This window comes from Panthera onca, chromosome A1 (genome assembly GCF_046562875.1).
Source record: "Panthera onca isolate mPanOnc1 chromosome A1, mPanOnc1 haplotype 2, whole genome shotgun sequence".
Lineage (NCBI taxonomy): Eukaryota > Metazoa > Chordata > Mammalia > Carnivora > Felidae > Panthera > Panthera onca.
In genome coordinates, this window is record NC_138339.1 from 25,242,879 (window position 1) to 25,264,890 (window position 22,012).

At 37.7% G+C, this 22,012-nt stretch overlaps 1 protein-coding gene across 7 annotated transcripts in view; it reads right to left on the reverse strand.

Annotated features, from left to right (window-relative positions):
* The window catches only part of DROSHA (drosha ribonuclease III), a 125,369-nt gene that overhangs the window by 74,168 nt on the left and 29,189 nt on the right, over positions 1-22,012 (reverse strand). For all 7 annotated transcript variants that reach the window (XM_078444603.1, XM_078444605.1, XM_078444602.1 and 4 more), the window contains 5 exons: positions 20,861-20,947; positions 18,302-18,388; positions 11,217-11,288; positions 9,575-9,656; positions 8,343-8,417 (listed from right to left, as the gene is read on the reverse strand). In XM_078444603.1, coding sequence (XP_078300729.1) covers positions 8,343-8,417; positions 9,575-9,656; positions 11,217-11,288; positions 18,302-18,388; positions 20,861-20,947 — 403 coding nt within the window. The remainder of the gene's footprint in view (positions 1-8,342; positions 8,418-9,574; positions 9,657-11,216; positions 11,289-18,301; positions 18,389-20,860; positions 20,948-22,012) is intronic.

The window sequence follows — 22,012 nt, forward strand, 5'->3', positions numbered from 1 at the left end:
ATCTCAGATGCTGTTATGGAACTGGACAGCATTGCTGCTCTAGAGCTACTATATATGTAGACATGCATTCATTCACTAAATACTTGCTTATATGCAGTAAGTATTTACTGAGCACCTATTATGCAGCAGGCACTCTTCTAGACCCTGGAGACACAATGGTGACCTAAACAGCTAAAACCCCCTATATTCCAGAGAAGGGAAAGAGACCATAAAAAACAACTACATGACAGAGCAGGTCAAGATGAACATTCTTCCGTGAAGCAGAATCAAAATGGGCAAGGCACTACGGCTGTATTTAAAATGGTGGTCAGGAAACGAGTCTTCAAACAGGTGTCATGTGAGCAAAGACTAGAAAGAAGCAGAGGAACCCACCATGCAGCAATCTGGGAGAAGAGTGTCTCCCAGACACTTCTTTCATTTCAATCTCCCTGCATATAAGATGTCTTCCTCAATCCATGATGTTCCCCTCTTTGCTAAGGAGCCCAGCAAAGCCACAATGCCTCTCTGTCTGAGCCCCCCGTGGTCTCTACTTCCAGGGGGTCTGAGGCAAACAGATGGACAAGAGAACTTTAAAACCAGAATACGCTGATGTATGCTACATGTGTATACATACTGAACAGCAGAGAGAAAGGAACCCTAGAGAGCCCCGAGAAGAACTACCACACTGACTAGATTCACTAGGAACCAAGAAAAGAACAAAATAATATTTGGCTCATAATCTCTACATTTGGTAGTACCCCTAAAGAGAACTCTGAGCCTACAAGGATCCAACAGAAGCCCAGGATGCCATAGGAAGGTGGAGAGTGTTGTTCTGTTATAAGGATTAGAAAAAAACACTCAGATTTTATTTGGGGAGACTGGTGTACGGTGGAAGGAGCAAATACATGCAACGCCAGGTATACAAAAGAGCACTAGAACCTCCCTACTAGCAGTTACGGAGGGCTGACTTCCTAGCCCCGCAAAGAGAAGTGAAATAGAATTTGCAGCTACGAGCATGGAACTAGAGGGTATTATCCTAAGCAAAATTAGTCAGTCAGAGAAAGACAAATATCATATGACTTCACTCATATAAGGACTTTAAGACACAGAACAGATAACACAAGGGAAGAGAAGCAAAAATAATATAAAAACAGGGAAAGGGACAAAACATATGAGACTCTTAAATATGGAGAACAGAGGGTTACTGGAGGGGTTGTGGGAGGGGGGATGGGCTAAATGGGTAAGGGGCATCAAGGCATCTACCCCTGAAATCACTGTTGCACTATATGCTAACTTGGATGTAAATTTAAAAATAAATAAATAAACAAACAAAACAAAACAGCAATGAAATAGACTAAGTGCTATGAATTTAAAGCAAAAAGTCTAAAAAACCAAAAAGTATTGGAAGAGGGGAATACCTGAGCCTACAAACCAAGGGCAAAGCCCAATTTAGAAGAATACCAGCAAGATAAAGAAAAAAGGCCACCAAATGCTCCTAAGAATGCTTTTACCTAGTTCACATACAAAGCTGCTAATGAGAAAAGAGAGCTTTATAGCAGCATCAAAACTAGAGCCGTGTAAAAACATACACATCGGTGCAAAGTCGGTGATGCTGAAGGAGAAATTGTAAATCCATGCTGAAACCTGCTAAATATTTTAAATGGCAACTAACACCTAAAAAGATAGGTATTTACCACTGTGACAAAGCAGAAACTCAGGACAGATAACCGGAGATGAAAGTTTTACCCAGGGGAGGATCAAGGCACTACTCCAGGTCCAGTACTGGGGCGCAATCCTTGTGGAATGTAAGAAAAGGAAGATGAGACCAGAGTCCTGCCAGAGCCTGCGGGACAAGGGCTGCATCCCTCACACCCAGCCCGGTAAAAAAGTCACTCCATAAATACTTGTGGAATGATTTTCTGAAGCAGATAAATAACATGGCCACTTGCTCACAGACTGCCATGAATTTACTAATGTTAATGAATTGGCTCTTTTGGTTTGTCTGTTTTGCTACATGTTTATGTTGGGGATTTATGGAACTATGTCACTGAGGGCTAGGAAGTAATTTTTATCTCATTGGCTGAGATAAATAGGACATGATATAAATGAGAAATGAGAGCGGGTAAGCTAAGGTTAGCAGGAATTCTGCCAGCACTGGGACTGGAGCTGTGACAACGGCTCATTATTCGGGAAGAACTGGAGTTTGTGTTTCGGGGAATGAATCTGGACAGTCATTAACGAACTGACAGACTTTATAAACTGTTTCTCAGAGACCCAATTCTCTCAGCTTATATTGCTTGATTATTTATATGGGGGGGGGGGGACAATTTGTTAGGGAATCTGTGTTAAGAATATGGCTGGTTAAACAAGTATTTTTCAATGGTGTAATAGTTATTTTAAGAACTATAAAAATACCTTCCTCTTTCCTACATGGAGAATAACTGTATAACTGCATTATTATGTTTCCTGTATATTCCTGCTAACATGTCTTCACATAATCTCAACTTTTGAAAATGTGTATTAACAGGTATTTTCTAAACTCCCCCCTCAAAAAATCACTCTCCAAATAGAAAGTTATATTAAGATGCTATATCAATTGATGTTTTTATCCCACTACACTTGGCCCCCTGGGAATTTTGAGATAGTCTCCCTCTCTGGCTCTCTCTCAGCCATGCCTTGAAAACTGCTTCTCCAGAATGGGGCAATTTCCAGAAATCAATTTGCAAGGTAATAAACAGATTTGCAAAACGGATTCAGGAATTCCGAGGGTTTACTACAGTGATGATGTAAGCAATGACCAGGTTTCCCAGAAGTACAGCTTCCTGTCTTGAGTTATACCCTGCCTTGGCCCCAGGTAGAGCAAGAATAAAACCTTTAATTCAAGAAGAGCTCTTATCAATAGTCTGGCTACCAAAGGTAGAGGTAGGGATTGGAAAGAAACAAAAACTTGAGAAAATCCTTAAAATCTCAATAAACTAGTTGCTCTGTGATTTGACTCCTGGTAAACTGGCCTGCATTAAATAATCCTTGGTTTTAAACTATAAGCTTAATTTTGGATAAATCTGTATGGAGCAAATGAAACCACTGTCTTCAAAACTGTGCAAACTGGGGAACTAAAGAAAAATATGATGACTGATACACTGTCAATTAGATATAATAAATTGATATAAATGAAAAGTAAATGAGAATGAGAGGATCATGAAATACCTGAAATATATGAAAGCTGCTCTTTCTCATAAGAGTTCAAGTAAGATGCAGATAATCACCATGAGATTACATTTTGCCTGTCAGATAGACAAACTATAAAAGACATAATATCCAATGTGGACAGATACATAGAAAAAGGATACTGTTAAAAATGTTGGTTAGAACTACCTATTATGTCCTTTCTAGAGAACATGTGGGCAACATCTTTCTAGATTTAAAATGTGCATACTGTCTTAACAAATAATTTCACTTCTAGAACTCTAGCTCATAGAAGATGTATAAGACTATTGTTGAAGTATTCATATGTACTGGAGAAAAGAACAGTGATCTCTAAAATATTCGTCACTAGAGGAACTGTCCAAAAAATTAATGTCCATTCATACTACAGAATGCTATGAAGGTGTTAAAGAATAAGGCAATGTATTTTTATAGCGGATGTCTGAAATAGTCAAGTAAAAAAAGGCAAGCTGTATAACATATTTAGTGTTATCCCACTTGAAGAAGAAAAGCATAATTTTCCCTATATGGATTAAAACGAATACAAACCAAACCATTTATAGCACCTACTCATTTTCACCCTTCTAGAAGGGGATGTTTACTTTTTTGCTTTACACACTTTTGTATTATTTGTGTACATACACACACACACACACACACACACACACACACACACACACAGTTGAGCCAATAAAGGGTAAAGGTAACACTTCAATTCTGTGAAGAAAGAATGATCTTTCCAATAAATGGTGCAGGGTCAACTGGATGTCCATATTTAAAAAAAGGAATCTTGATTCTTATACCAATTAGAGAAACAAATTTTGAGACATATTAAAGATCTAATTTCTAGAAAATACAGGAGAGTATCTTGATGACCTTAAGATAGGCAAAGATTTCATAAACAAGATACAAAAAGCTCTAAGCATAAAAGGAAAATTGGGTATAGACTATGTTAAAATTAAGAATTTATGTTCATCAAAAATCACCATTAAGATAATTAAAAAGCAATCAACAGAGGAGGTATTAGCAATCTATACATCTCACAAAAGTCTCATCTATAATCCATATACTATATACCTACAAATAAATGAGAAAAAGGCAGACATCACTGAGTAGAAAAATAAGCTAAAGACTTAAACAGACACTTCAAAAGACAATATCCAAACAGTTAATATATGAAATGATGCTCCATTTCATAAGTCATTAGGGAAATGAAAATTAAAACAATAATGTGATACCTCTGAACACTCAACAAAATGGCTAACTTGAAAAAGAAAGAAAAATGCCAGGTGTTGGTGAGAATGCAGAATAACTTGAAAGGTCATATAATACTACTGGTGGGGATGGAAAATGAAACAACCATTTTGGGAAACTGTTAGAAATTATCTACAAAGCTTAATATAAACACAACCAAAACTTCTATTCCACTCTTAGGTATATATCCACAATGAGAAAGCACAAATACACACTCACCAAAAGGCATGTACAAGTATAACGATGAACATATGTATGGTATCTGAAAGAGCCAAAAACTGACAAAACCCAAGTGCCCATCAATCACAGATAGGTTGAATATATCTTAGTCATACCATATAATACTATGCAGTAATGAGAATGAACCAACTACAGTTAAGTATAACAGGTGTCTCAAAAACTCTTAATGCAAAATAAGACAAAAATAAAAAGGAACACACAATTATAGCTTTTATCATTAAAAAACAAGCAAAGCTAACATGGTGATTTTAAGTCAGAACAGAGGCTACCCTTGAGGAGCAGGGAGGTGACTGCAAAGGGGATCTTGGATGCTGATAATCTTGATCTGGGTGCTGAGTACACAGTCATATTCACTGTGCAAATTCACTAAAGTCTTATATTTATGATATGGGCATTTTTCAGTGTTTGTGTTATACTTCAACGGTTTACTTTTTAAAAATGAGAGACAGGGGCGCCTGGGTGGCGCAGTCGGTTAAGCGTCCGACTTCAGCCAGGTCACGATCTCGCGGTCTGTGAGTTCGAGCCCCGCGTCAGGCTCTGGGCTGATGGCTCGGAGCCTGGAGCCTGTTTCCGATTCTGTGTCTCCCTCTCTCTCTGCCCCTCCCCCGTTCATGCTCTGTCTCTCTCTGTCCCAAAAATAAATAAAAAACGTTGAAAAAAAAATTAAAAAAAAATAAAATAAATAAAATAAAATAAATAAAAATAAAAATGAGAGACAATACAAGGGGCACTTGGGTGGCTCAGTCAGTTAAGCATCCGACTTTGGCTCAGGTCATGATCTCACAGTTTATAGGTTTGAGCCCTGTAAGCCTGGAGCCTGCTTCAGATTCTGTGTCCCCCTCCTCCCCCCCCCCCGCCTCTGCTCCTTCCCCGCTCACACTCTGTCACTCTCTCTCTCAAAAATAAACATTAAAAATTTTATTTTTAAAAATGAGAGACAATACCAGAGAACATTTGAAAGTACATTCACTCTTATTAGTAACAAAATACAGGAATAATTAACTAAGGCACTACTGTGATCAATTAAAGTCAGTAAACAAATATTTATTGAGTCCCTGCTATGTGCCAAGTAGTATGTTAGCACTGATACAAGACAGACACTGCTTACTCCTTAGCCCCATGAAGTTACAGGAAGGAAGGAAGGAAGAAGTGAAGAAAAAAGGAGGGAGGGTCCAAAATGTGAAGATGACTAATAATGCATTTTTCATGGCAGCATAAACTGATGCTATTCTTTAGAGAAGAAATTTGGTACTATATACCACATTCTTTAAAAGTATCCATCTACTCAATGAATTAGTAAAAACTAGGATGCAAATCATACATTAATATGATGACAACTATGTAGAAACAGCCTCTGCACAAACAACAATAAAAATAGATATTAAAATGTTTTTTATTCACCATTTTCTAAAAGATTTTAATGAAATCGTATTGTGGAAAACAAATCAATCATAATTTGCCACCCAATACCAAAATGCATTTTATATGTTAAATATTTTTCTGTATCTTTCAGGGCTTTTTAATATATATATTTCCAAAAGGAAGTCCAAGGAAAAGTAAATCCTGCTTAAAAATAAATCAATAGACCTTTTTCTTTATGACAAACTAAATGTTATCCCTACATAGTTATAGGAAACATTTTGTAAGAGTTCAAATCCCACAAAGTAAATATCTGACATAAGATTTTTCTTTAAGATGATTTTAAAACTGTCCACTTTCTCTTAGAATTTGTTTGGTTATAAAGTGCCTAGAGGCAGACAGATAGAGAAAGGAAAGGCTTTCAACAAGCTCACTCTAACACCATTTTCTAATAAGTTCGTTGCTAAAGTTCCATTATAAAATCAGAGATACATTCACATGAAAAGAAAAAAGGACTTCTCAATAAAATAAAACCAGCTGTACAAAGGAGAAAAGCTTTTGAATGCATTTTCCAAATGAAACTTTCCAATAAAATAAGCATTAACAATAATACCAAAAATATAAGTAACGCTACTCTAAAATAAAAATAAGCCATTGTGACTGAGTGTCTCAACTAAGGGAAGGGTATCAAGGACAAAATCTTGAGGAAAATCTAAACTAGAATGAGTAGACAAGAAACAAAAGCCGTAAAAGACAAATCAGAGAGCTAGGAGGAAAGCGAAAAGAGCTCAGCACACAGAAGAGAGGGTCAAGAGCCCAGGTACCACATCAGGGAAGAGACTGAAACTGATGTGGTTTTTGGGAGGATAGCTTTGGCATCAGCAGCTGCAAGGGGGTGGGGACAGAGTTAGAGGGGGTAGGGCGCCCACGCAAAGCCAGGCTGTGAATGGACCAAGGTCTGACAGGCTCATACGAGGGTTCTGAGGCATGGGGAGGCAAGGTCTCCAGCATCCAGGAGGACAAGAGGCATGAGAAGGAGAGCATGAACACAGGGCTGACCTCCTGAAATTGCTGATATGCAGATGTGGGCAGAAAGTTTACACTCTGAAAAGCTCCCCAGATGAAACTGTAGACCACAGATCTATTGCAGCAGCTAATTGTTTTTCTCCAGTATCACTGAGTGGCCCATATACAGAACAAGAAAAGGCAAATGGCCAAACTGATATTTCAATGGAGGTTGGTGGCTAGCACAAGGGGCTGAGGTCAGTAGAGCTGAGAGATAGACATCAGAGCACAAGACTGAAGAGAGAAGGCAAAGAAAGGTGGCTCCACACAGGGAGAAAAGGGAAGACAGATTCAGGTAGAAGCAAACAGACTAGGGCATAAGAGGCTGGAGGAATAGAAAGATGTCACCAGAAAGTGTGACGCCACAAGGAGATTCTAGGGATGAATTCATTTAGGTAAAGATTTTGCAAACAAAAACGCATCCAAAGATTTCATTGAAAACCTTGCCATTTTTAAAAATGCTAAATAGAATACCATATCGCACAGCTGGACTCTTGAAAAAAAAAATGTAAAAGTTAAAATACTGCTTTAAAAAAATTAAAGGGTCTCCTGGGTGGCTCTGTTGGTTGAGCGTCTGACTCTTGATCTTGGCTCAGGTCATGATCCCTGGATCTTGGGATCAAGCCCCACATCAGGCTCTACACTGGGCATGGAGCCTGCCTGGGATTCTCTCCCCCACCCTGCCACCCCTCCTCTGCCCCTCTCCCCACTCGTATTTTGTCTAAAACAAAAAAATAAATAAATGAAAATTAAAAAGTAATACACTTACTTAGTGAGAAAATAACTTTTTTCACTATAAAATGCATAAAAGCATGTGTCAAAAAAAATAGGAAAAAAACCACCTATAATACAGTATATTAATATACCTATTATTGCAGTAATTTTTGCCTTAGTTATAATCATAGTGCATATAAAATTTTATACCAATTGTTTTCCAACTAACTATATGCATTTTTTAGAGTCATAGTTTTCCCATATTAATTTTAATACTTGCATGATATTTTATCTAGATCTTCAAAATTTATAAATCGCTTGTCCACTGCTCATCTAATTTGGGGTTATCATATATTATACAGGGGTACAAATCAGAATGTGTAATTTTACATTTCATTCCTGACCTAAGAAGTAGATAATTAACAGTATCTGAGATGGGAAGTTGTCCATAAAGATTGAAAGGAGAACGGCAGGCTTATTTTCAGATGCACTATCACACTGGGTCACTGACAAGCCAAAAGATTTACCTGGAAGAAACCTCACAAACCGTGGCATGAAATGAAATCTTGGGCAGCAGGGAGGACTGTCTTCAAACAAAGGGCCTAAAGCAAACAAGTGAAAAGGAAAGAAAAAATAAATAAAACAGCCTTAGAAAACAAACGCTGCGACTTAATTCCTAAGATTTATGACAACCACAACAAAACACCACCAGAGAAGTAGGGACATAAAAAACACGATCCCTTCTTCTCCCCAACGGCTCAATCAATCATGTGGTAACTGCCACAAACACCCAATGAAGACTGCAGTTAGGGGAGTCCCCAAAGTCAGAGGAGAATAAAGGCCCCAAGGATATACCTAGTATATGACATGTACAGGAAAGCTATTTTTAGAAATCCAAAAATATAAAGACTTGTTATAACTGAACTACTGCATGATATAATATGCTTGTATTTTAATTCTGTTCTACTTTAATCAATACAACTGGGGGGGTAAAGAGAGAAATGCCATTAAAAACTTGGTTTGAAAAGCCATCCATCAATACACTGTTTTAAAATTAGGTAAGTCAATGACTGATGGAATACAGATACTTCCAAAGGAATGAACAATTATCTAAGAACTAAATTTTGGGGGTGCCTGGGTGGCTCAGTCAGTTAAGCAATCATGAGCTCACAGTTCATGAGTTCGAGCCCCACGTCCAACTCTGTGCTGACAGCTCAGAGCCTGGAGCCTGCTTCAGATTCTGTGTTTCCCCCTCTCTTTGTCCCTCCCCCATTCACACTCTGTCTCCCAAAAATAAATGTTAAAAAAAAAAAAAAATTAAAAAGAACTAATTTTAAACTGATACAGCTCAAAGTGTATGTGTGTGTTTTGAAGGCTAACCAAAATTCTGTTTTAGTAAACTGTCAGCTTAGAAGAAGTTTATTACAGTAAAGGTCAATAAATTTAAAATATTAACTAATGAGATTTTCCCTAGTGTACATAAATCAAGGTAGTTACTCATAGTAACTGGTATCATCTTCTGAGGTATCATCAGATAATGGATAATGGTAATTTTAGCTAATGAACATTGTCAAACTGTATTAAAATAAGAACTTATTCACATCAAATGATAACAACTGTTCTTATGAATAATATACTTTTCCCTGGGTATTTCAAAAATAAGGGAAATTTCAACTGTTTCCCCACTTTCATAAGTTTTTACACATATTACAATATTCTTTTATAAGCACTATACTTTTCTTTATATCCTATTATTTACCTTTAAGATTCCAGTCATACAATTCCAAAATATCTCTGAACAGGAATAACGAAAAGAGCTCAAGTCCTTTCACACAAAAATTCTGAAAAATAAACCAAAATCAAATTACTATACTACAGCAAATATATATCAACGAAAGATTCAACTTGTCCCAGTCAAATGTCTTAAAAAATGTGTATTAAAACTATACTAAAATCATGTAATTTCCTAAAAAATATGGCCACTGTCCTACAAGAGCTAATTGGCTGGCTATATAAAGTAGGCAATAATGCCATTAGAATTCCTACAAAAATATGAACTCAGCCCTTCCAAACATACAAATAAAATGATGTGACATTTAAAAATTAAAACCTTGTATTTTCCTAATCCACTTATAAATCTCAGAATTAGAATCTCCTAGGGACTTTTTGTTAATTCAAACTACACACACACACATACTGACAGGCTCTAATAGGTTTGTCCCCCAACCCTACCCCTGCTCACCCTTACCCTTCAAACACCCAGAATCACTATTACAGAGTTACCATAAAAAGAGGTCTTTTGTGCCCAAAAAAGTTCAAATTCTTAATGAAGGCAAATAAAGGGCTAAGAAAAACTACAAAACCTAGTACCAAAATTTCTCCCATCAACAAGCTTAACAGACGATATATTTACAAGTGAGACTTGTCTCCTAATTCTTCCCACTTGTCTTGCTCAGGGTTCACAAATCACCCTGTGTGAGATCACGCCAGAAGTCATCAACCTTTACAACAGCAAATGAAGGCTTATGACCTTAAAAATCAAAAGGAAGCAAAAACGCCCTTTTAAGCTGGAGAATGAAGGGGTGGCCCCTTCTCTTTACTTTTTTTGAAAGACAGGTAGAATTCCCAGGACTCGCTCAGAATGAAGCAGGTACAAGCTAAGCATGTGTGTCGTGCTCGTCAATCCCCCTCAGTGCTCCACTGCCCGTGACAAAGCCGCACTGTTAAACAAGGTTCGCAAGAAGAGCTGGGGGCTCAGGAAATCGACCCCGACTCAACAAATGTTAAGTGCACAAGCTTGTTTGCTGTCTAGTTGCTATTTCTTAGTGTGATTTGTTGACACCACTAAATTCAAGATCAGGCAATGAATCATTCTGAGATTCGCATTAATCTTGCTTTGGAATTTTAAACCTCTTGCATATATTTAGATAAATCAGCTGCTGAGCATCCGCAATGAAAAACAATTAGGAAAAATATGTAAATATATGGGAAGAAAAATGAATCAAGCACTGATCTTGTCACTGGAGATAATGAATAAGATTATTCCAACAGCTATCAGATTCAGTTTCACTGTTCTAATTTCCTCTCCGATAACGACCAATAACCAAAATCTGTCCCCTTTTCCAAAACAAACTGGAAACAGATGTAAAGTTACCATCAGTAAATGCAACATGAGGAGAAAGAAGTTCCAAAATAGGTCAGTAGAAGTTGAAAAAGGACCCAAATTTTAACCTTGCTCCTAGAGCTACATCTCACTGCCCTTTCAACAGTGAACACCACACTTTAAGGGCATTCCTATGGCAAATAGCCAGAGCTGACCAAGTTCAATGCTTTAAACAAATAAGTGTGAAATAAACAAAAGAGCAAACTATATGAAGCTATTAAATAACCTTTTCTCTTACCTCAGGCATCATCTCCTCAATGAAATGAATTGTGTAGTCTATGTTGAATCTAATTACTTTACACAGTGGAATCTGCAATAAGAAAAATGATAGGTTCAGTTCTTCCTTCACAGTACACATGCACTTGCTATCTGACCCAGAAGGCCATGAACCAAATGAGAAAGTTTCACCTTAACCTAAGCTGCTAACAGTACCATACACAGAGCTTTGACCACAACTGCTGGATTTTAATGGCAAGAACCCAGATAGCCTGGCCTCTATAGGAAGCCTGCAGAATGTTGGTGCTTAATTAACTATCGTGTTATATTAGCAGCAGCATAAATATGATAAGAACCCATTTAAACCAAATATATTGCCTCTAAAGTATTAATAAAACCACAATTAAATATTTCTTTTACTCAGGTTTTTAAAATCCTTCAGAAGCTTTAGCTCTTCAGGTACATCAGGGACAGCTAGATGACAACCCACTGGTTATAGATTCCTGTCACCAAAGTGCACATAACTCACTTTGCCCATGTGGCTCTGGAGCAAAAGCATACACAGTAATAAAAATAATAATAGCTAACAGTTATTGAGCCAGGCACTGTTGTACTACTTCACATACACCTATATGATAGGCACAGCTATTATCCCCACTGTACAGTGGAGGAAACTAAGGCAGGGTCATCAGCTACCTTGTCTAAGGCAAATGGGAGCTGGTAAATAAGAAAATTTTGCTCTAGACCACAGCTCTAAGGCACCAGAGAATACACCTTTCATTAGGTGTTCTAATACTCAGGGTCTGTGTGAAAATGAAGGAAGGCTCAGGTGAAATAAAACCACATCTATTTTGTTTGGTCATCAGACACTAGCCAAGGGCCTACATATAATAGGTTTTCCATAAGCATATTTTTCAAGGAAGGAAGGAATGAGAGGGAAAGTGTGAGGTCACTGTAGTGTGTTAGCTGACTAGCTGAGGAAAATAATAGACTCAGAAGCCTAGAGATGTGTTAAGTAGGCTTTTCTGGCCATTCAATCTGTCCACAGATGATTTTATATAGATGCAATCTTTTTAGAAACCATAGCAACCAGAAACAAACTTTAATTCTACCACCAAAAAGAATGATAAGAAAAACAAAAATAGTCTTATAATGCCATCTGCTGGAAATGTGTTTCTCAGAAAAGAAGTTTAGTTCTTTGGTGCTTTTTCATTTTTTTTTAAGGATAGTGGCTAATTTGAGTGAAATTTATAGTTAACTCTAATAAGAAATCCAACTTATACTAAGGCCACTATTATTTTTAAGCTCTTTATTCCTATAGCATATAAAAATATTTGAGTTACAAATGTGTGTATTACTCATATTTTTTAAATATTTATTTATTTTTGAGAGAGAGAGAGAGAGAGAGAGAGAGAGAGAGAGAGAGAACGCGAGTGCGAGTTGGAGAAGGGCAGAAGAAATAGGGAGACACAGATCGGAAACAGGCTCCAGGCTCTGAGCTGTCAACACAGAGCTCAACGCGGGGCTCAAACTTACGAACTGTGAGATCATGACTGGAGCGAAGTCAGACGCTTAACCAAATGAGCCACCCAGGTGCCCCTATTCATATTTTTAAATATCTATTCTTTGCTAACAACTATGCTAGGTTCGGAGTTACTCTAAAATAAGCCACAGCCTTTTTTAAAAGGCAAGAATCTAAAGAGGCAAACAAGCATGTAAACAAGTACAAATAGAATGTATACAATGTAACGTGTAAGTGCACCTGAAAACAAATAAGCAAACAAAAAAGTATAAAGTACAAAAGAACCAAAGAGGAGGTAACATCTGAGTTGAGTCTGCAAAGACGGGGAGAAATTTTCTAGGTCATCCAGAAAAATTAAGTCGGGAAAGAACAGGTGTTTAGTTTTTAGCAAGAAAGAGAAAAGGGAGCTGGGGAAGACTAAGTCTTTAAGCAGTTCAGGCGTGAAACACATGGAGAGAGAGAAGCAAGGAGATTCTAGACAGGAAAAGTATAAACTGTGTGCTACAGACTGTATAAACCATGTTACCGATTCAAGGCTTATCCTTATGGCAACGAGAGGTTACCCAAGTACTTTAAGTGAGAGAGTTTACATTTTGGATGGGCTGCTATGTAAACAGTGTGGCAATGGTTTATAGTAGAGCAACGCCAGACACTGGAAGCCCAGACTGGAGTCTGATGAAAAAAACAGTCCAGGAGCCAAATGAAGAGAAGACTGGAAATAAAAGAGCAAATTTTAAACAAGGGAGATGTTAGTGAAATATACAATGACTGTTCTGATGTGGAAGTGAAAAAGGAAAGAGAGAATAATCTCTAGATTTCTGGCCTAATGAACAGATAAATCACAATGGCATTAATACAAAGAAATTCTTAGGGTGTCCTCTGAATACCTCAAATTCAGTATGTGAGGAAGAGGACAAGTTCAGTTTTGCATAGGTTGAAGGTGAGGCACTTGAGGGGATATCAAGGTGGATATGTCCAAAAGGCAATCTGAAATGTGAGTGTGGAGCACACGTCAAAGCCAAAAGTATCAATTTGATCAGAAGATGCATGGGAGGAAAAACCGTGGGCGAGACTACATTACTCAGGAGAGAGCATCCAGAAGAGAAAAGGACCAGAGCCCTTGGGAATAGCCCAAGAGGCAGTCAGAGAAAGAGCAAAAGTGTCAACTTGATTCTTCCTACCATGCGCAAAAGCAACTCCACTGGTCCTTTCCCATATCATTTCAACTAAAATCACTTCCTGGGATTCCTTCTTTGAGCTCTTCTCTTCTACACACTTTATTTTCTTTCTTTCATTTCTTTTCTTTTCTTTCTTTTTTTTTTTTTTTTTTTTTTCGAAAGAGAGAGAGAGAGAGAGAGAGAGTGAGAGCAAATGTGTGAGCTGGGGAAAAGGGCAGGGGAGGCGGGGGGGGGGGGGGGGGGGCGGTTGGTGGCAGCAGAGAGAGAGAATCCCAAACAGGCTCCATGCTCAAAGCAGAGCCAGACACAGGACTCAATCTCATGAACCAGGAGATCATGACCTGAGCCGAAATCAAAAGTCAAACAACACTCAATCAACTGAGCCACCCAGGTGTCCCTATACTTTATTTTCTTTTGGGCTCTCACCCACACCACTAGAGTTCTTGTGAGATATACAACTCTGGAAAGGCAAAGTCTCCTTTTCTACTCAAACCTTCATCTCTCTCTAAGACTCAGAGAATTTGTCATTTTTCTACATATGGCAAGCTCAATTTATTTCAAAGCCAATGGCCAATCAAATAATATAAATGCCTACCATTTCTTAAAACATGTTTGAATACTGACTGACACCAACTCTTATTTCATACTACCAAAAAGAAACAGAAAACACTCCCTAAATGTCTACATTCTAACTCTACTACTTCCAGGTGCTGGACAGCTAAATCCAGGGCAGTAAGACTACTAGAAATGGAAAGCCAACTAAAAGCAGGGGTTTTCTTGTGTTTTTGAGGACAGGACATGATGTATCTAATACATATATCTTTATAACTTTAGTTATGTTGTCAAAATCTTTAATAATATCAGGTATTGCAAGTAATAGAAAATGTACTACATAAAAGGATAAAATTCTCCCAAATGCTCTATACTTAGCCAACAAGGCTTTCAATCCACTTCAATTCAAGAAGATCTTAAGAAAACTTGTCAGAACTAGATTTGCTGAGATTCTAATGTTACCATCATTTGCATGCCCTTCTTGCTGATATGTTCTCTCTAGCAAGAAAATGAATCAGATCAGTAAAGCGATTTAATAATTCTTTTTCTGGGAGGCTATTTCAAATTCAAGAGGCCTTTGATGGATCTAATCCCTATGAACTGTACAACATTCAGCTTAAAACTCGATTTATTTTATCAACATCTCTAACATAAATGATGAGGCTTATCTTCTCGTTACAGAGTTAAGTTCTCAAATTTGGAGAACTTGAGTATTTATATAAAATATATGCTGAAGCCAGGAATTTTTTCAGACCTATCTTTTATTGCATAACAACAGTAACAACTGCAATTAATGAAGCATTAGCAGCCTCTCAGTGCCAAACCCTGTGCTGACAGGCTTTTTAAAAAGTGCAAAGAATCACTCATCCAAGGTCACATAAATATTAAGAACTGGCTTAAAAAAAAAAAAAAAAAGAATTAGAAGAAAGACACAAACCAAGGTCTGACATACTACCCGAAATAAGAAATGCCAACATGTATTATGTGCCAAAAACCATGACAAACACTTTTCATGTGTCCTCTCATTTATTTTTCCCAGAAGCTGGTAAGATTGCTACAACTAATACTTCTATCTTACAGATAAGAAAATCAAGGATTATAAAGATTGAAATGTCAAACCATACAGCTAGTAAGTGGAATTCACTAATGTTTAAACCCCTGGTTTCTCTGGAGCCACAATGCTTTCCTCCTTTGATTAAGGTGAGCCTGAAAGTTAAGATGAGATTACTTGTTTTTTTAAGTTTATTTATTTCAAGAGAGACAGAGAGAGAGAGCAAACAAGGGGGAGAGGCAGAGAGGGAGAATCCCAAGCAGGCTCCGAGTGGTCAGTGCAGAGCCCTATGCCGGGCTCAAACTCACAAAACCATGAGGTCATGACTTGAGCTGAAATCAAGAGTCAGATGCTTAACTGAATGAGCCACCCAGGCACCCCGGAGAGAAATAATCCTAAGCAGGCTCCATGTTCAGTGCGGAGCCCGACACAGGGCTTGTTCCCCATGACCCTGGGATCATGACCCGAGCCAAAATAAAGAGTCGGATGTTTAGCTGACTGAGCCACCCAGGGATCCCAAGATCTATACTACTTCTAAGGAAATAAGAGATAAGATAGGTAACTTTAAATATTTTCATAGTAACTAAATTATTTATATTTACAAGCCCACTGAGGGGAAAAAAGAAATGTATTATTTTGGGGGAGCTGGGCTATAGGACTTCCAATGGCCTTTCCTACTCTGAGACTATGAGGTTTGGTGTAACAAAAGGTTGGAGTGCCTGAGACATTAAAAAAAAAAAAAAAGTAAAGAAACCATCAAAATTCAAAATCCTTTTAGTGGCTTTTCATAAAGACTATTAAAGAATGGTTCAATGTAAAATTTTGTAACTGTGTTGTGATGGATGTTACTAAACTTCCTGTGGTGATCATCTCACAATATGTACAGATGTTGAATCATTACACTATGCACCTGGAATTAATATAATGGTATATGTCAATTATATCTCAGAAAAAGAATGGTCCAACATTACATTCGTTTTATATTATGGTCCACACTGAAGGTAGATGTTATATATATTATCAAATGATTTTATTTTTATATTTAGAATGTAACTATCTTCTAAAGAAAATTCTCTAGGATAAAATATATGGTGAAGAAAAATTCCATTAAAAAAACAATCTGATTTGGGGCGCCTGGGTGACTCAGCCGGCTGAGTGTCCGACTTCAGCTCCGGTCATGATCTCATAGCTCGGGAGTTCAAGCCCCATGGGCTCGTACTGTCAGGCTCTGTACTGACAGCTGAGAGCCTGGAGCTTGAAAATTCTCTAGGATAAAATATATAGTAGAGTAAGAAAAATTCCATTAAGAAAACAATCTGCTTTGGGGCACCTGGGTAGCTCAGTCAGTTGAGCATCCAACTTCGGCTCAGGTCATGATGTCACAGCTTGGGAGTTCCAGCCCCACAGCTCGCAAGCTGTCGGGCTCTGTACTAACAGTTGAGAGCCTGCAGCCTGCTTCAGATTCTGTCTCCGTCTCTCTCTCTGCCCCTCCCCTGCTCTCTCTCTCTCTCTCTCTCTAATATAAATAAATATTTAAAAAAATCAAAAAGAAAAGAAAAAAGAAAAGAAAAGAAAAGAAAAGAAAAGAAAAGAAATCTGCTTTAAATTAGTATCACTACTGGGGTACCTGGGTGGCTCATTCAGTTAAGCATCTGACTTTGGCTCAGGTCATGATCTCGCAGTTCATGTGCTCAAGCCCTGCGTCAGGCCCTGTGCTGACAGCTCAAAGCCTGGAGCCTGCTTCAGATTCTGTGCGTGTGTGCGTGCGTGCGTGTGTGTCTCTCTCTGCCCCTCCCCCACTCGTGCTCGCACTCTCTCTCCCTCTCTCAAAAAATAAACAAACATTAAATAAATAAATTAGTATCACTATTATAGAATCATGTCTACTTATAAAGAAAAAAGAATGACAGAAAGGAACAAAGTTAGGCAAATTTTATTCTTTACTCTCCAGTGGAACAGAATTTCACATTTTGAGTAAACAGCACTTAAATAACTCTTTAAACTGCAAATGTAATTTCTTATAACCAATTCAGAAAGGATTTAAAGAACATTGTATTTTAATGTAGGCACATCACGGCTATAATTTAGTAAGTTCTACAACAGCATCTAGACTGGGTAAAGTATACTGCTGTACTGCCTTTTCGAGCTGCCAGCAAATTGTACTCTATGTCCAACTAGAATACGGAAGAAGACAATTACCAAGACTGTTAGCTTTGAATGAGAAAGATTTTGACTCATAGATACAGAACTTCCCATTTGAACCAATTACCAACAAAGCAGCTTTAATACCTATATAAAAATATCACAAATCTGTATGTCAGACCAAATCTCTTAAAGAAGACATAGTCCTGGGATTTGAAAGCAGAAACTTGTATGAAATTAATTCAGGGTCCAGATGTCCTGTACACAGCGCTATTTCTTTTTCTATAGCTCCAAGACTAAATAGCCGCTCCTTAAAACTTTCCAACCTTCTTCTGAAGGACACCCAACTCAAAATAGCTTCAACACATTAATCCACAGTTTATCCTTCTTTTTCAATCTTTCACACTCTCAAAATGTTATTCTGACACATGTTTACTTACACCATTTAATGTGGACCAAACCTGTGACTCATTAGCACAGATGTCACACCCCCACCTGACACAAACTGCTGCAGACTTCCTGCAGCTCATGCAGAGGAACACAAAGTAAATGTTACTTAGAAGCCAGAAGAAAAAAATTTATTTTGACTTTTAGAGGGAAAGAATGAAAAGAAAGAAGAGGGTACAGGAAAGGAGAAAGCCAGTCAATTAGCACGTACTTACATTGGTCAGGGGGGCATGTGCAAACATAGAAAATCCTTCAAAGATATACTCATGATCATCATATTCTATAACAGTTGGTCTGTCAGTCTGAAAGCAAACAGAAACACAAAACATGAATTAAATAATATAATTTGCATGTGCAGAAATCCATAAGAATACAAAGCTATCAACAATGGACTCCACTGACATTTTTCTAAACTCCAAGGACAACTTTATACAAAAGTTTAATTTTAGGTGGAATTCTCTTGGTTGGTGGAATTCTCTAGCTTCAATAATATTTACATACTGAGACTATCAAAATGTTTATTATGGGTATCATAAAGGAGAAAAAGGCTATATGGCTTCATTTTCTAGGAACTTGTTGTATTTAATCCCACAATACTACCAGATCTACTCTTACTGAACTATATTTCTGACCTAACAAAAGTCCTAACAAGAACAAGATAATAGCACAGTCAACTCAAAGCTCAAACTGGAAAAAAAAACTCAGGATCACGATAGTCAAGACTAGCAACCACCTGAAAGTCTCCGAAAGACGTCAGGGTGCCACAGGCACAACCCCTCACAGCGCCATTTCCAGGCCCTCCAAAGAGAAGCTACCCACCACACACAGTTACAAATCAATTCCCACATAATGTCAAAAACATTAATTATCTGAAAATTCAATCTGTGATTAAAACATACAATTGTTAATCTAAGTGTATGAGATTCTCTTCCTTATGCTATTCTTGTAACCCACCATTTTTAATCCTAGATGCTAACTATGGAACTAATTATCAAGACTGGTAACTTAAAAGACAGTTTTTAACACAGGTATTGAACACTATTTTTTTAAACATTATATATACGTGAAGAACGGAAAGAACACGCTAAAGAATATCCACATGCACATTAGTTGTTTTGTACATTAGTAACATAATATTACTGTTAACTTTCTATTCGGATATCTCTAAATAAAGCTGGTCTAAATTAAATATAATAGAAAGAACTTCTGACAAGATAATAAGGTATAGCCACTTTGGAAAACAGCTTGGTAGTTCCTTAAACATACTTACAACATGATCCAGCAACTCTAGTCCTAGGTTTATACCCAAGAGAAAAGAAAACATACACCCACAGAGAAACGTCTACAAATTTACAGCAGCATTATTCATAAGAGCCCCAAAGTGGAGACTAGCCAAATGTTTGTCAACTGGTAAACAGGTAAATGTAGTATATCCATATAAGGGAATATTATTTGGCCATAAAAAAGAATGGAGTTTTATGTTACAACATGGGTGAATCTTAAAAACATGCTGAGTGAAAGAAGCTAAATCACATTTTCTATGATCCCATTCACATGAAATATCTAGAACAGGCTAATGATAGAGGCAGAAAGTCTCTTAATAGTGGTTGAAGGCTGAGGGATACAAAAGAACTGACTACATTAAGTACAGGGTTTCTTTTCAGGATGATGAAAATGTTCTGAAATTAGATTCTGGTGATGGTTTCACAATTCTGTGAAAAGAATTACATCATGAAGTATACACTTTAAATGGGTGAATTTATGGTATATGAACTATCTCTCGATAATGTTAAAATATATAATCACTAACAATCTAATTTTGAAATTGAAATCTCTGGATACAAGTAACCAGAATTAATAAATTATGCACTGTGAAAGACAACACAGCAAAGGGCAACAGCCAACAGTCATGCACACTGCAGTCAAACTGTCTTAAATCCTCACTCCACCCTTACTATCTGAATAATCTTGAGCAAGTTACTTAACCTCAGAGTAAAACGTGGACTACTGCTCCATCTGTATAGTGGGGATAATAATTCTACTTCGTTGGTTTGTTGTGAGAAAAAGGTTAACACATGTCAAATACTTAGAGTGGTTCCTGGTACCACAGTTGATAAATATTAGGTATTACTACTATTGTCATAAATACAATAGACCTTCTTGATTGCTAGCTTATATTAGCTATTCACGGATTTTTAAGAGATGCAAAAGTGTTCTGTGCATTCTTCCAACTCCCATAGCTCCAATGAATAGCTCCAAAAGTCATGGCTATTATGTATGTGGCTACTATGTGGTACTGACGACATAACTGAAAAAAAGGTACAGAAGGTAGTACAGTGAGAGGAAGCAAAATAAAAGTCATTATGATAAAGGCCAATTTTGTCAAAAATAAAATATTTTTTAAAGAAAATTTAAAAAATGAATCAGTACTGAATCTATTCACATTTTAACTTATTTGCACACAACCTATTTACATTTTAAAATGAATGAAATCCGGGGCGCCTGGGTGGCTCAGTCGGTTGAGCGTCCGACTTCGGCTCAGGTCATGATCTCGCGGTCCGTGGGTTCGAGCCCCGCGTCGGGCTCTGTGCTGACAGCTCAGAGCCTGGAGCCTGTTTCGGATTCTGTGTCCCCCTCTCTCTCTGACCCTCCCCCATTGATGCTCTGTCTCTCTCTGTCTCAAAAATAAATAAATGTTAAAAAATGTAAAAAATAAATAAATTAATTAATTAAATAAATAAAATGAATGAAATCTGATTTTGTTAGGAACTTACCAAAAAGTTTGTAGGAGGGGAGACTGTAATTCGATAGTGGAAAAGCCTGCCAGCATTGTTGGTCATAGGGCGACAGGGCTTGATGGCCTGAGGGGGGAACCAAAAGTGAGTTTAATAGTAAAGTAGCAAATTATTTTTATTCAAAAATAGACTGTATTTTCTAGATTCACATCTGATAAAAGAGGTTTTAAATGTGTTCCTTCACAGGTTGGTAGGAAGAACAGTATTAACAAGATGAAAAAGGACTGCCCGGTCACCAGTATTTAACCTATTTCCTCATGTGCAATAACAGGAGTTCAGACAACATAAAGAACTTTCTAGATCTAAATTTCTCTATCTTCCTCTTATTTGTAAAATAACACAATAATTGACCTTTGGCTAAACTCCCAATATACTAAAAAAAAAAAAAAAAAAGGGAAAAATAATCTCGAAAGTAATAGCAGGTTTTGATAGGGGGGAAAAAACAGTAAAAGGATCAAATATGCTGAGTAAAATTAGAAGGTTCCTGAAATGAAGAACACATGAGAGGTGGCAGAATAGGGTATGCATGGAGGTCAAGATGGGAAAAGGAAAACATAAACTGATGCTTTTTTTTTGCTCTCCTTCCTTGTATCACCACGAGGTTGACAGGGGCTGTTAGGACTGACTCATAGTCCAAATAATCCCTCTGTCCAGTCTTGCTTACACACTCTTCCCCTCCCAGGCAAAGATCCCTAAGAAACACTGGGCACCCAAACTTCATCTTAGCATCTGCTTCTGCAGAATCCAGTGTGTGTAGCTCCAGGTATGAACCAAGAAAACCAGAGACAAGAAGGGATTTTGGATCTGAATCACTTAGCACCCACTGGCAATGAGGACCCCATCAAGGTGGTAGGTGGAGTCCCTGGCACCAGATGGCCAGGCCAACTGAATCTTTCAAAGATGGTGAATTGGGAGGGTATACGAGCGGAAGCAGATGCAGTGTACCAGGTACTTAAGACTATGAGAAAATGCATGCTATAAGTATAATGGGATAGACAGCTACTGCTAAGCACCACTGATGCTGCACTAAGCCCCTTAAACTTTAGTGTGCTTTGAGATCACCTGGACAGCTTGCTAAACCTCAGATTGCTTGCTCCCCACCCCAGGGTTTCTGATTCAGCAGATGAAGAA